This window comes from Stegodyphus dumicola, chromosome X1, assembly GCF_044657685.1.
Source record: "Stegodyphus dumicola isolate Sdum_Otavi_A_Nest chromosome X1, ASM4465768v1".
NCBI classification, from domain to species: Eukaryota; Metazoa; Arthropoda; class Arachnida; order Araneae; family Eresidae; genus Stegodyphus; species Stegodyphus dumicola.
The window spans coordinates 31,863,894-31,879,816 of record NC_140780.1 but is presented as its reverse complement, the minus strand read 5'-3'; the positions used below and the strand labels follow the sequence as shown (position 1 = coordinate 31,879,816).

Below are 15,923 nucleotides of genomic sequence, written 5' to 3'. Positions count from 1 at the left end.
TTTGGAGCTAAAAGATTTTATTTGTATGCACTTACATATTCAGATACTTTTTAAGTTCTTTTACACATTTAACTTAATTGTTAACTTTTTACATACATGAAACTTGTTACAGTAATTTTTTGTCTTAAATTTTGTTTTTCTGTAAGTACTGACAAATGGCAGAAATCTTGTCTAAAGTGAGTGGAAAGGCATAGAGGGAAAACAAGTTCCATAGAAACAAATCTGAAAGAAAGAATGGTATTGCATTTTCTAAGAAAAATGTATGGGCAATTTGATGGTAATAGAGAGCTAATACACTCTTTTGCAAAAAAATCGAAGCACCCTGAAGGAAGTGGTTGTTTTTGATGAAATTGAATTTGTGTATATAGCTCATACACAGATAATAAAATTATTAAAAAATCAAGGTCATAGTACCTGTTAACGGCTCACAATCACTCTTAGAGTGTTCAAATTAGTAGTTGGTCGAACTGCCCCCTGGCGGCAATGCATGCTTGAATTCGTCGAGGCAAGGAGTGGTAGAGGTTCCTAATGTCATCCTGCAACATATTCTGCCAGGCATTAACCAGCTGTAGCTCCAGACCTGCGATATTTTGTGGTGCCCGAATCTAGCGGCCTACCATGTCCCAGACATGTTCGATTGGTGAAAGGTCTGGTGATCTTGCTGGCCAAGGAAGAGTATCAACCGCACGGAGACAGTCTAGAGATATGTGAGCAGTATGTGGCATGGCATTATCTTGTTAGAAATAGCCCCAGGATGGCGTGCCATGAAGGGTAATGCAACAGGCCGCAGGATGGTATCAACATATCGTTGAGCTGTTAAAGATGCACGGAGGATGACTAAAGATGACCCGCTGTCTTAAGAAATAGCGCCTCACACCATTACACCAATGGTTATTGGCTGTATGCCTTTGTAAAACAAAGCCTGATTGAGACCGCTGGCCCCGTCCTCTCCAGACACGAACACGTTGGTCATCTGCTTCAAGGGTGAAGCGGGATTTATCTCTGAACACTATATGATGGCAACCATGATGATCGGCTGCGACATCACTCCAGATGACTCCACCGATGTTATGGGGTCAAAGGCAAACGTCTTAAAGGCCTCTGTGAGTGTAACTCCGCCTCAAACTAGCGCCGTGAGATGATGGACGGTGCCACGGGGACGTGCCTATAGTGCGTTGAATAGTCGACAATGATACCGTTAGGGCGATTCGGGCCTGGCGAACAATCATCCTATCTTGAATCGCATTTGTGCTCCTTGGCCTTCCAGAGCATTTATTTCGTCAGCAATTTCCTTGTAGCAACCATTGCTGCCAACATCTTTGCACAGCAGTGTCTGTACGATGCAGATGGCGGCCTAATGCTCGGTATGACCATCCAGCTTCACGCAGCCCTACAACGCGGCCACGTTCGAAGTCATTTAGTTGTCTGTAAGGTCTTCGATATCATCGTAATGGCATCTTTAGTTGCTTCTTTGCGGAATTACAATGGCAGCAACAAAAAAAGTTAAATTTTCTGCTTCTGTTACTGGTATTTATATTTTGCGAATTGGGCACTAGAAATGCGCGCTATGATCGCAATTCCTATTCATTTGCCTTGAAACTTTAGTCATTTGCATGTTCGATCAAGATGTTTTTGTATACCAAATTTTGTCACGATCGCAAACGTCCTTCTTGGTGCTTCGATTTTTTTTGCAAAAGAGTGTATATTGGTAGCAAAATTGTTTTTAATAGTTTTCAAAATGAAACTTGAAGTGATTTGTATTTATTAAATTAGAACAATAAAACATATCTAAAGCAATTTTATAAAGCCATATATGACTTACCTGGCGTATGGAAAGCTCAGAGCAGTTTTATCATAAAGCCATGTGTGACTACAACTGATAGATGGTACGCTGAAAGCCTAACTCTTCTTGTTATAGAACTAAAGTTGAAAGTGTGTATTTTATTATTTTGAAAAATGAGAAATTTTCAAAATTTGCTGTAATTGGCCAACTCTCAAATTTGAAAATTTTGACAAAGACTACGCTTGAGCAAAAAATGAATATACGTCCCTTTTATCAGACTAACAAGGAAGCAAATCTGCTTGTTCATAATATGAACTAATTTTAAGTGCATCATCAGTGATGACTATAAATGTGTCTCAAATGATGCAACATATGTTACAATAAAGTATTATTTATAAAACGAGTTACTGATGGTCATGCATTATAATTGTTAAAGTTAGGTATGACTTGAAATCATTGTATTAGTCACCATTCAATTTAAAAAAAAAAGTACAGTCCAAATTCAGTTAGGTGGTTTTCTATATGATTAATTATAGAAGACTTCTTTGAAATCCAGTAGCACTGAAAATAGGAAACATCTTAAAAGGCCAGAGGCGTAGCTAAGGTTTTAAGCGCCCGGGGACACCTTAAGATTTTGCGCCCCTTTCTGTGTTCCAAGAATAGAAAACATTTCATTCTGAAATGTGTATCATCAATTTGGCGCCCCCTGGATGCTGCGCCCGGGGACGGATGTCCCCCCTTGCCCCACCCTAGCTACGCCACTGTAAAAGGCTAAACGCAATATGATAACTGTCAAGAAAAGTTTTATAGTTGAGGCTGTTAAATATAGGCTTCCTCTGTACCATTTCATGTTTTAAAAACTCGACAACTTTTTCTACACGCCTTTGATAAAATTGAGAACATCAGTGTCTGATTGAGGGGGCATGATCTGAAGTTGAAGGATTCCTTGTATCGCACTGTGTCTGAAAATTTTGAGTGCACAAAGCTCCATACTTTTTTCTTAATAATGTATTTTAATGTCATTTCTACATGATTGATATTTTACCTGTAAAGTGTAATGTGACTTACTGTAGCTAAGCTCAATAAAAGTGTTTCCTTTCACTCTATATTTAATGAATGCCTTTTTGTCGAAGAGGAAGGTTTGCAACTTGAGCTTTCAGTGTTTCTTATTCTACATCAAGCTTTCTCTTTAATACAAAGAGAAAAGAGGTTCAAAGCTTGATTAATAAGTTTCCCAACTTGATAAATACTGTTTAAAGTATAGAGGCATTGAAGTAGGTGTGTTGGGACTGGAAACTTTCAGCTCTTCTTTGTAGTTCTCGAATTTTAAAATTGGGATAAATATAAATAAGCCATTTTGGGAGATTATATGTAGAGAACTTTGTTAAGTTACTTTTTTTTTTTTTTTTTCAAATCGACCTCAGACAAAATCATAGCTGTGCTGCAAAGAAATGTAATGCTAATAATTGGGCTTACCAAAATATTTTTGCACAAACCGGAACAGTTTTGAAAAAATAAAACCTATTAAGATAAATATATGATTAATTATAGTAGACTTCTTATTCTACATCTGTGATTGAAAAGTCTAAATAAAGAAGTTGCTAATAAAAAAACAAAGAATTAAAAGACATTTTTGTAATTCAACCGAACATATCTTATTGTTGCATGCGTACGGGTTCATAATACTAGATTGAATGCACACTGAACCGATGAGAGCCTGATAAAATTTATTTTACCAAAAGAAAAGCGTCACCGTTCTAGAACTTTCCACAGTAGTATCATACAGCACAGATACTAGTTACACTTCAAATTACTAAGAACGTTAAACACAATGTAATGTAAGATTTATCTGAAGAGCGAAGAGTTCGCTTATGCTGAACTAAACAATAACTACTGAGAAACTGATACTGTCTCCCTGCCGCTGAGAGATCTCTAGTACTTTCCACTTCTCGAAAGACAAAGACAGACAGACAGTTAAAGTAGACAGATGTCTTTTGTTGCATCCGCTAAGTCTTTCTGCACCGATGGGCGAAAAATCAAGCGTAGGTGCGAAGGAAAGGTATATAGAAAGGGGGGCAATTTCGTATTTCAGAGGAGAGTAAAAAGGAACTTCGTATATTTTATACGAGTTCGAAAGGCCGTGAAGAAAAGATGAGACAAAATAAATGGCCCAAAAGTAATGAAGAGGGAAAAAAAATATATTTATAATTTAAAAAAAAAGGGCCTATAGAAAGAAAAGGAAAGGAAGTAAAAGAATTTTGTTAAAAAAAAAAAAAAAAAAAAAAAAAAAACATGATTGTGTCCATGAGTGTAGTCAAAGGAAGTTGTTATCATTTACATTAAATAGAGTCTTCCAGGTGTGTGTAATGAGTGTGTTTTGTAAAGCTGAATAGATGTAAGGATGGGGAAAAATTAATAATAAAAAATAAATATTGGGGGTCCAGTCACATAACAGTATAAGTCTAGTTTAGAAGCTAACTTTTACTATAACAGGGAAACTAAAATTTAAAAATTCTTAAATTAGACTTTTATTTTTTTAACATGGGAAACAATATGTTAGCCTTTACCTTGAAACACAGTAACAGAAGACACATAAGATCAAGATACATATAATATCATCCAAAATTATACATTAACTTAAGTAACATCATCTATTGCGGTTTCCAACATATTCATATACTCAGAAAACACCATCAGATAAAATCATAAATCTAAAACAAGGCGAGAACACATCAGCAAAAATAAATAAGTAAATAAATTACAGAGTTTTTTTAAATTTTAATATTAATTATTTTTTTAAATAAGCATTTTATTTATTTATTAAGTTAATAATCATAATTTATTATATGTGTACTATTTTATCAATTTGAGTCACTGTATTAATATATGCTTTTAATTTAAATAGATAGGAAATATAGATTAAAGGAGCAAAAACTACAAATCTATACATTCATTGAAGCCCAATATCGTGTTTTTTGCCTCTCGAGAAATTCCTCAAGGGGCCTCAATGGGTAGCGCTGACAGACTACACTACTGATAAGGATAGCGTCCCTACGAGATGGTAACCAAAAACAAAAACAAAAAAGGAACCACATGATTTAAAGCAATTACTAAGTATTTAATGCCAGAACATAATAAAATGAGCATAATAATAATGATCATAATAAATAAATGAATTTAAAGGTACTTTAGTGACAGATATTTGATTTAGCTTAGAGAAAAGAAGTTCTACTTATCTGAATGTTCCGTCTTGGTGTTGTAAAAGATTGCAAGGAAGATAAGACCTTTAGGTACACGAAAACTTTCGGTTTTGAGAACGAGACAATGTAGAGGATATTCGCGAAAATTTTTCTTAAATAAATGAACGTTTTCTGAAAGAAACCTTTGAAAATTTTGGAGCTCTTTCTTCTAAGATCCTGCCTCCATCGTACGTGATCACAGCGCCCTCCAACTATTTGTTTTCCCACTGCTCGAAATACTTGGAAGGCTTATGAGGACCGGATACGGTTGCAGTACATATATCATCAATTGAAGTTATTCAGTTACAATACTTCATTACATTTGTATAGTGAGCAGTCGAAAGTGTTGCAGAATTTGCGATTTCTCGCCAAATTTGGCGACGAAAATTAACCAGAAACATCGCTAGCTGCTTGGCGATATCTCGCCAATTTAGCGATATAGCCATTTACTCTGTGTTCAGTAGACTTGCCCCTGTATTCTTATATTTCCAGTAAAGTTCCGCCTCTTCGGATTTTTATGATTTTATACAGTGCGCTAGGAGGAAGAGGGAACCCAGACCTGGCTAGCTCGAAGCTGCCTTAACACAGTTAAACGCCCCAACTTCTAATTGTGATCCAAGGAGTATAACCGTGGCCTTCGAGAAACCACGCTGGTCAACCCAGGGGGTCAATTGTTGTTTCACGCAGGCTGGGTTAAAAGCACACAAGTCAAAGATAGATGACAACGCATCCACCACAAAGAGAACAAAGTCATGTCCTACCGAGTAACGATGGTTGTAGTCACTATGAAGGCTCTAATTTTTTCCCAGACGGTCGAGTCTGTCTAGATATTGACCTAGGCAGAACGCCGGGATTGCTCTAAGTCAACCCCAGGAGGGGTTATAAATTATACAGAAGCACATTACATTATCCAAGAAATACTACAATTTCGCATATAATTTCAGTAAAATTATTTACTTTCTAAGGTATATTTTAATTTTATAACAATAATTTTAATTTAAAAGTGCTTCCCTATCAGTTCTTGGTTCCACATGCAACTCCCTACCAGAATGAGTGTTTAGAATCGCGTTGAATGCGAATGAGTTATATGAAATATTTAAGGAAGGTTCAACTTATTTCATGAGAGAGAGCTAGGAATCTTGAGTACCGCGTGTTTTCCTTCGGGCTAAGTCTCTCTTGAAGTTGTTACGCTCGGCTGTATAGTACGTGGCTTTTGATATTCGCCGGCTATTTTAAATTCGGGGCCAACTACGTTAGATACTTGTGTTAGCTTCGGCTAAGTCTGCTTTAGTTATTTATAGTTTTGTTCTTATTTCTTAATCCGAGTTTAAGCCCGAGAAAAGGGGCAACTGTTCGTCTTATTTTGAGTGAAATAAAGGGTACTTTAACAGGGTTGCCACGCTACCTGAAAAGTCAGGGAATTCGAAAACTGACTAAAAAAAGTCAGGGAATTCGAAAACTGACTAAAAAAAGTCAGGGAATTCGAAAACTGACTAAAAAAAGTCAGGGAATTTAAATATTTTAATCAAAATCTGTAAAAGTCCCGGAACTTCATACGGCGATTTCCTCCCCCCTTCCCAATAAAAAGTGATTTTTACGTCAACGTTGGAAGCGATCACTTTCTTGGCAAATTATGTATCGCATGAGCTTCATTCGGCAGCTAGCTTAGAGCCAATTTTCGCAGCTCCAATCAGATTGTCTTTTAGAAAGGCAAAGCAAGTTTACAGCAACTTTTAGTTTCCAGTAACCTCGAGAATCAAGAGATTCACATGCACATGTACAGTGCATGTTGAACTAACTGAAATCCAGGATTTGACGACACTATGATGAGCAGTAAACGGGTCATTTTGGTGTTGGCGACAATTTTCAAAGTCGTGCCAAGGCTGTATCGTATACTAGGATTTTACCTCGTGCCAAGGCCGTATCGTATACTAGGATTTTACCAGAAAATGTTAACCCCCTTTTTTTCTTCTTTTTAATAAATGCCTTATTTGTCATTTTGCAGTAAAATAAAATAAAAAAAAAAAATAGTAATGAGTCATATAGGCTAACCATTTGATATAATTATATTCGCCAAAATATCACTGATTATTGTAATTCAGTTTTTAATCTTTAAGTAATTAACTTTATTTTAATATTATTTGTGTCATTTAATGCGGCTTCTTCCTTCTAACTTTATTTATTATTAGTTAATAATACTTTCAAATTTCAGGCAATTTTCTCTGGCATACTCCTGAAACTAATTCTAGCAGTATGATGACATACCATCACGAAATTTAACGCACATATATTTTGCTTATGTATGCTGCTAAATAAATATAAGATACCTGAATTTATTTTAAAATATCATTAAATAAATTTCTTTCCTTCGTTTAGCTACAAAATGTCTGCAAAAAAAAAAAAAAAAAAAAAAAAAAAGGCATTTTCCATCCAGATTGTAATCTCAATCTTCAGTGGAGAAAACAACGCCTATTATAATAAAATTGCTTTGGGGATTATATATATATATAAATCATATGTAATTGGCAAGGTTTTGTGTTTTCGAGTGGTACCATAATTAATTTATTTCTCAGCACAGCCAACGCGCGCTACGCGGATAGACTGAAATTTCCTTAAAACACACCTGAGAAAAGACAAGGAATTTCATTCTCCTGTTTAAGTGGCAAACCCTGTTTTAACCCTTCATGACTGTACGTTTTAGTTGTTTGAACTCAGCATAAGTCACTAAACAATTCATTAGGTTCCTCGACGTTTACTTTTAGCAAAAAGAGTGAGCAACCCTACAACTTACATACAAAATTCGTAACATCATTATTAAGAAATTACTGGTACTTATCACTAATGTGAACTTTGTTTAAAAATTATGTGTAAATTTTAATTGACATAAAAAATTCACTCTTAATTGTGCAGCTTAGTCAAGCTTTTATGGTTGATTCAGCCATTCTGCTCTTTTCTCATACGATATGATAATTCATTATTGAGAATAATCTTTCGACTGGTGCCCATTTGCCTAGCATGCTGGAAATGAATTCAGTTATTTGAATAAGATTGGGCAATGAAATTCTCTTTTATTCTTTCTTTGAAATGACTGAAAAGTTGCTTACATTTTCCTTCCCAACTTTTATTCTTAACTACTTTATCAAAACGTTTATTGTATTTGCGCCAGTTTCATCAATTTTTTCACCTGAATCTTCAATTTCAAATCATATTTATTCACTCTTGTTTATCCAAGTAAATGATTTTGCTCCACCAAAACTGTTTCCCCCATACATCAGTACGAGAAAACATCTTTCACAGAAGCCTGTAAACGCTTGTAGGATGTATTGATATTAATAATTAATTACTGTCTAGTATCTTAATTTTTTTTTTTCTTGTTTGAGGCATAAATCTACTATCACTCCATTTCTCAAGTTTTGTTTTTAATTCTCCTATTTCATTGACAATATCTATAGCACTCGCTTTTGGAATTTAAGTAATTAAGAAAAGCTTTCGTTTTTTAAAGTTCCTTTTTTAACTCATTAGTAAACACACAGTTCCATTTTGGACATTAAATTAGTACAAAATAATCGTAATTGGAAATCGATTAAGATTGGACATGCGCTACAATGAAGTGACTAGTGTAAGTTTCAGTGTTGCCAACTCTAATGAAACAAAGTATATATAAAAAATGAAATAAAAATACCTGTTTCTCATAAGTCTGCAGCTGTTTTTACTAATTTCGCATCCCTGTAAACTCCCAAACTGCTTACAAATTGAATCATTTCATCTTCATGCCATACTGTTTACGTATAATAAATATCTTTTTATATTTGCTCTCCTTCGTGGTGTTGCAGTGTATTTTTATAGCATTGCTTGTCTAAAGTTCGTGATTTAATAAAACAAATGAATAAATAGGCGCCTTAGGTCGGGAATGAAAAATATTTTGTCTTTTACTATATTCATTTACATTATATGCATTTTAAAATTATCATAAAAAATGATAGTTTTTTTATTTTTGAATATTAGACATTATGCAATCTTAAAACTATTTTTACAACATTTTAAAGCGCTGCAGATTTCTGTTTGTTTGATGTAAAATATAACAGATAAAAGTAACAAGAAAACGTAGAAGTACTTTGTACGCAGAATAAAAGGCACGCCGACGAAGAGACCAGGGACTTTGACTAAATTGCAAGAGTCACCCTAAAGTGCCAAAATCAAACAACCTTTAGGAATTAGCTGTATGGGATTAGGCCAACTTGACTGTGAGAAAGGGGAATTTGTAGCCCAAAAGAAAGCAGAAACAATGCGATTTGAAATGAAAACGTAAATTAATTTATGTATGAAAACGAGGTACCTATGAAAGCTCAAAACTCTTCTGAAGACCTAGCAGCAGAACAACAAACAACTGTATTCGCTTAAGTTAAAAAAAAAAAAAATAAATCCAAATTATTGTTAAGAGTACCCATCGGCGTCCATAGATCCCATTGTAACGAAGGTCGATAAAAAAAAGGACCGTGAGGGTGAAAGGTTTATCATTTTTATCCACCGGTTAATAAGGGGGACGGTCTAGCTGCATAGATTGTCCTTCTTAATGATTTTTTCAAAGATAATATTATTAGAACCAGTTTCGGGTAGAAACTCCACCACAAAGGCGAACTCCAAAACAGAGCCTAGTTAAACAAACTACTGACTTTGCTATAATAAATAATGTTTCCTTCAGTTTATCAATATTTGAATACAAGTGAAACGTTAACTAGAGAATTGTTGTTTGAAATCGGCTATAAAATAAATGAAAATAAATCTTAAGAGGATGTACTTACTCCAGATTGCTTGAGAATTGTGCATGGCTCGTTGTTTGCCTTGAAATAGTGAAAATAATATCTGTACGTCATAGGATCTCTGCATATATAAGAGCAAAGATGCTGTCAAAACAAAATATCATAATTAGTAAAATGCAAATTATTACGAATTTCTAAAGAAAAATTTGAATTAAAATTTCATATCCTAGAGTGTAATGTTTAGTTAATTTTTAATATATGAATTTAGAAATGCGTATAATGTCTAGCACACTCTGCCTGAGGGAAATTGCTTACAGCATCAAAATTGTAACTATGCATTACTTTGAACCATTGCTTTTGTTAATGTGTATCAGTCTTTTTTTAATCTAAAATTTTTATATCGTTTATATTAATATCCTTGATTATATTAAACTGTATGTTAACATACGGTACGAAACTGGTATACGTTTCTGCTGTTTTACAAACCATTAATTAATTGACACTATTTGGTTTGCCGAGAACAAGTTAGCAAATTCCAAATAGTACTTATATTTGCCTCTGGCAGCTATTAAGTTGAAAGCTGCGTGTCGTTAATTCATGCCATACTTCCCCTATATTTTCGATAACGTTTCTGATGATGTAGCTGTTGCAAAATTCCATTAAAATAAGCGCATTTCTTTTTCTTTTTTTTGTAGTTTTTATGATTTGAGAAAAGTTGCGGCCCAAATAATAGGCCTTAAATGCAGCAATGATATCTTGCTTCATTGATTGGATCAACGAGAGCCCAAGAATGAACGACCCAAGCATAAGCACATACATATAAAAGGAGGAAATCCAGAAAAAAAAAGAAAAGAAATATGTATCGTATAACATAACTTTAACCTCAGAAAAATAAATTGCGCAAAAAACGATTTGCTTGAATAAAGGGGAAAACAACCATTTATGTGTTCAAAAGAACTAATTTTATGTACTAATGTTTTAGAACTGATATTTTTACTTTACTCAGTTAAAATTGATTATATTTAAAATTTTTCAAATTGGAAACCGGACTGACTGAAGCTGCATTATACGAGGTATTGCTGTCTATCCTATATTCAGATAGTAATAATGTGGAGAAATAAAAACTATGAAACTGAAGTATTGAAAAAAAAACTACTCGATGGTATGATGGGCAAATGACCGATCGATTCGTCAATATTTTCCGACGAAAAGTTTCGACATCAGTTATTCAACAATTGAAAAAGAAATTAGTATTTTGCCAAGCCATTTTGGAAAAGGCAGCATGTACCAATACTAACGGATAAACGTCCGTTTCGTTTGATTTTATGTTTTTAAGGGAGGATTTCATTTCATTTCTCTCTATTTATTTAAAAAAAAAAAAAAAATATTCTTTAAGTATGCAGGTTTTGAAATATTGTTACCGCCAATTATCCTGCGTAGTTTTAAAAAGTTGAATTTTTACATGTTATATGTTGTACTTAGATCCATATTTTTAATTTTGTAAATAAAAACAACTGTATAAATGGTATGAATTAAAATTGGCCTGTATTGTAAGATAAAATTCTATAAATTCACAAATAAGCTGATGCATTATTAATTTGCCTTTGTATTTCGGACTTTCATCATTTGGCACATACATAAACAATGAGGAACATTTGTAATGGATTGAAAACACGCAGAACTGATGATAGCTTGATGAAATTTACTTTCCCAAAAGAAACATTTAACAGTTCTAGAGCTTTTCACAAAAGTACTCGTACAGCTGTTCTCAATATGACAGAGCACAATCAATATATGTAATCTTTCGGCTTGCCACATATTTAGAGTGCTCCCATGCTGCACAGACACTATACATTTACAAACATCCATATCTTCTCCGGGATTCGAGCCCGGACCTCTCGGTATAGAAGTCAGCGTCGCTAATCCCTATTCCGGTTGGGCGGCATATAGTATTTTCGTGTAAGAATTATGTTTGTAGCTATACATACACCTACTAGTGTAACATATTTAAACGGATGAAAATCTGCAATTTATAAGTATATTTTCCCAACTTCTATACATCCTTTTCTCAAAGTATCTATATCAGATCCACAATATTTAACAGTTTCTTTTTGAAAATCAAAAACTGCGTCTTTTACAGAATTATACCGTTTCATAAAGGATTCTGTTTGATTTGAAGTCATATAGACATAACCATAATAATATTTGTCTGGGTATTTTTTGCATAATCTTTGTTTTTAGATGTGTTAAATAAATGAGGAAAATATCCTTTAGCTAATTCACTTAGATCAAATGTTTTAGGAAAATTTCTCAAGAGTACGAATGTAAAGTTAATTGAATCACTAAATTTTATATTATAATTGTTTAAGCTATTACTATATAACCACAATGTTCATCAAAGAATAATTTACAATATTCTTCACCCTGTATAAACATTTTTTTCTGCTACTGTAAAATCAAGTTTATTACTAAATTAACTTTATGAATGCCTGTTTCTTGATTTGTTTCAAAATAAATAAATAAATAAATAAATAAATAAATAATAATAATAATAATAATAATAAAACATGTATTTTTCGATAAATCCTCCATAATAACATTTGCCTCGCCAATCATTCTTATTTTTAATTTTATTCATACTCATGTTTAAACAACGAGTTCCGTCAATGTCTTTACATAATTTACATCACTCTTCATTCTCTTTTATGCAACTATTTATATACATGCCTCCTAGACCTTTTCCCCCTTTTATATAACATTTATGTTTTTTGGAACCCATTCTCTACTTTTTTTTTTTTTTTTTGGTGCTTACATTTTGGACATTTCCATAGGTTTTTTACAAACCTTTTCTCTTTTATGACTTTCAAAACATTCCTTACCTTTAAATGATCTAAAAAACAATCATTACAGGGGGTTTCTTCTCCTTGACAATTACTATTTTTTACAAAAGATCTGTTACATTTTAAAGAACATTTGTATTTATTTTTTTAAGATATCTCACTTTGCAATAATGACAATAGTTATTTTTTTTTCTAAAAGACCTGTAGCAGAAGTAATAACATCAACGGGATTTCTATTTTTAATTCGTCATTACGTAATTTTTTATTAAAGTTTCTCTATAAGATATGGTAATTTAAATGTCTAAAAATTCACGAAATTGTTTAATAGGCTCTAAATTACATATTTCTGGTGGAATATTACACAATTCACGTAATTTTACGGCTAATTTTTTTGTAATAATCTTCCTTATTTAATATTTATAATATCATTTTTAGTTAAATTATATAATTCAGTTTTTCATTTGAAAGGTCAGGATTTTGAATACTGAGAGCCATTATTAGAGATCTAGCTAAACAGATTATTATCATTACTTTTAATTTGACAAATACTTTGATGATAAATTTGACAAATACCTTTGTTGATTATATATTTTTCATTCATTGGTTTCTTTAAATGTTTACCTCCTTCAGGTAATTCGACTACTGTAAATTAAAATACATACCATACACCATACACCAATACAATTATATCCAATTCTTTATATTCAATTTTATGGTTTAAAACATATATACATATCTCAAATACATCTTTTATAGACAACATATGAGGGTGGAATGGATCATTGAATTCAGTATTACGTGTAATAATATCTACCTTACCGTTTATATTTCCAATACCTATTTTAAATAAGTTTTTTAAAATATTGTAATACTGAACAACTTCAATACTGTTATTCTATAACGTATTTTATAGATGTTACATTTTTTATGCATTCTTTATAAAATTTTATAATCTGGCTTAAAAACGTTTCTAAATTCATGTCTACATTTTTTTTTGTTCTTTTATAACTTCAAATTCGCTAGTATCTTTGTTAAATCTCCAATTGTATGAATCTACTATTTTTTAAATTTTACTTCTTTTTTAGGGTATTTATGATGTTAAAACAGGTAATAAAAGAAGGTATAAAATCTCCAAATATCTCTGGTTATTCTTTCTTCAAATTATCTAAAATGTTGAAAATTCTGGGTTCTTTCAAATAGGATTTTTTAATATTTGAGTATGAAGGTGTTTCGGATTAAAAAGTCCAATTTTTCAATCTTAGAAGTATTTGTGGTATTTTTGGTTTTAAATATATCAGAATTTGATTTAAGAATTTCTGGTTTAATTTGATTTCAAATAGCTTTAAATAATGCACCACCTTATTTCAATTTAGGCATCTGAGTTTTACTTATAATAATTCTTTTTCTATTATTTATTTGATTAATTTGTGTTTTTTAAATAAAATCATAATTTGGAATTTTAGATTTATCAATCTGTAATGTTACTTCCTCTTTTGTATTATAAGCAGATTTTAATTTACTAATCAGTCCATCACGCAAAGAAACTTTATTTTTATATATAATTATTCATTTATTAAGGATAAAAATCAAGGTAGAAATTGATCGTAATGTTGTTTTACATCCTCTCTCATTATTCCATTTTTTATCAGTAAAACCACTTGATTAAATAATTTCTTTGATTTATTTCCTTTACATATTTCATATGTTAAATCTGATAAAATATCCATGTCATCTAGACTCTCAACCATCTTTTCTTTTTCTGTTGAGTCTCTTTCCATTGAAGAATATCATTTAAATATTTTATGTATAAATTCAAATGATAAAAAATGGGCTGATTAACAATTTTATCTCCTTCACGATCATCTTTTTTTATCGTTTTTCTTATAATAGTTGATCCAGAAGCCCCTAAGTGTGGTATAATTTCCTTTTACATCATTTCTGCTTCTTTTTATTACATCTTTCAAAGTTTCCAAATTTTCATTCAAAAGTTCACTTGTTAATTTAAATACTTTATCCTTAATAAGTTTTTTTGTCTATTCCCTCACCAATAAATTGATCTAATACATCATTTGCTTTAAGTTTAGCTTGAGTACCTGTTGTAGATTTTTCTCGAAATAATTTTTCTAATTCCGAAGATTCATATGCAAGTTTAGGTGTTATGATTCTAATGGAGGAAATGATATGTTTTGTAAAGCATCTTGAATACTTTTTACAACATCTTTATTTGAAGTTTCATATTTTTCTATTTCTATAATAACACATTTATGAAATGTCTTTAAAATTTTTTAAATGCCTAATTTTTTTTTTCGATCATAAATTTTTCTTTTAATTTCAACTTGCAGTTTTATAAGTTTAATATCATTTTGTAGCTGCTTTTTTTCCTTAATTTTCCTTCTTTTTCTAGCTCGTTCATTTATATAAAAGAAATTTGGCTTATAGTAAAATGAATTTCATGATTCAAATCAACATTCTTAACTACCAAAACGGTCTTTTAGTCTCTTAATTACAGGGCCACAGGATCGGAAAAAAATAAATTTAACACTAAATTTAATACAGTTTGAGACATTATAAAAATGCGCAAGACTATTATATGACCCAAAATATGTTAAATTGCTAGAAAATTATACTAGGTTTTGAAGCTATAGAAAAAGAAGATATTATAAATTGGCTTTCAGAAATAAAAAAAAATTATTAAAATTAAGTGATAAATTTAAAAAAGAATGGAGTAAAATTTACTTCGGATTTAAACGATTTTACTGCTATAGATGAATTAGAACCATCATTTAAAACTATAATTATTATTGATGACTGCGTAACTGAGGAACTACAAGAGGTTAGTTATAATTTGTATGTAGATCCTAAAGCAAAAATGCGTTTAAAAAAGCCTAATTATGAAATAGGAGATTGCGTAAAAATATCTAAATTTAAAACTTTTTTTTTTTTTTTTTTTTTTTTTATACAAAAGGACCAAACTTTACGGAAGAGATTTTTATTATTTCAGATATTATAGAATCAAAACAATCCTCATATACGTACAGTTATAGAATAAAGCATTTAAATATTGAAGAAATTGAAGGATAATTTTATGACAATTAAATGGTAAAATATAATCAAAAAGACAATGTATATAAATTGTCTGATTGAGAAAATATTAAAAAAGAAAGGAAATAACAGTTTAGTAAAATGGCTAGGTTACCCGGAATCTTGTAATATATATATTGATAAGCAGGATTTATCTCCCTAATAAATACGTTTACTTCTTTTGAACATTAAAAAAAACTGAAGATTTTATGGCACACCC

General features: G+C 31.6%; 1 protein-coding gene across 3 annotated transcripts in view; it reads right to left on the bottom strand.

The window, feature by feature from the left end:
- The window catches only part of LOC118187227 (uncharacterized), a 31,810-nt gene continuing 15,887 nt past the window's right edge, over nucleotides 1–15,923 (bottom strand). For 2 of the 3 annotated variants that reach the window (XM_085807610.1, XM_035357394.2), the window contains exons 3-4: nucleotides 9,825–9,926; nucleotides 1–222 (exon numbers count right to left, since the gene is read on the bottom strand). In XM_085807610.1, coding sequence (XP_085663736.1) covers nucleotides 172–222; nucleotides 9,825–9,926 — 153 coding nt within the window. In that variant the 3' untranslated portion in view covers nucleotides 1–171. Of the gene's footprint in view, nucleotides 223–1,817; nucleotides 1,921–9,824; nucleotides 9,927–15,923 lie in introns of those variants that run through there. The other variant, XM_085807609.1, reaches the window with a different exon arrangement.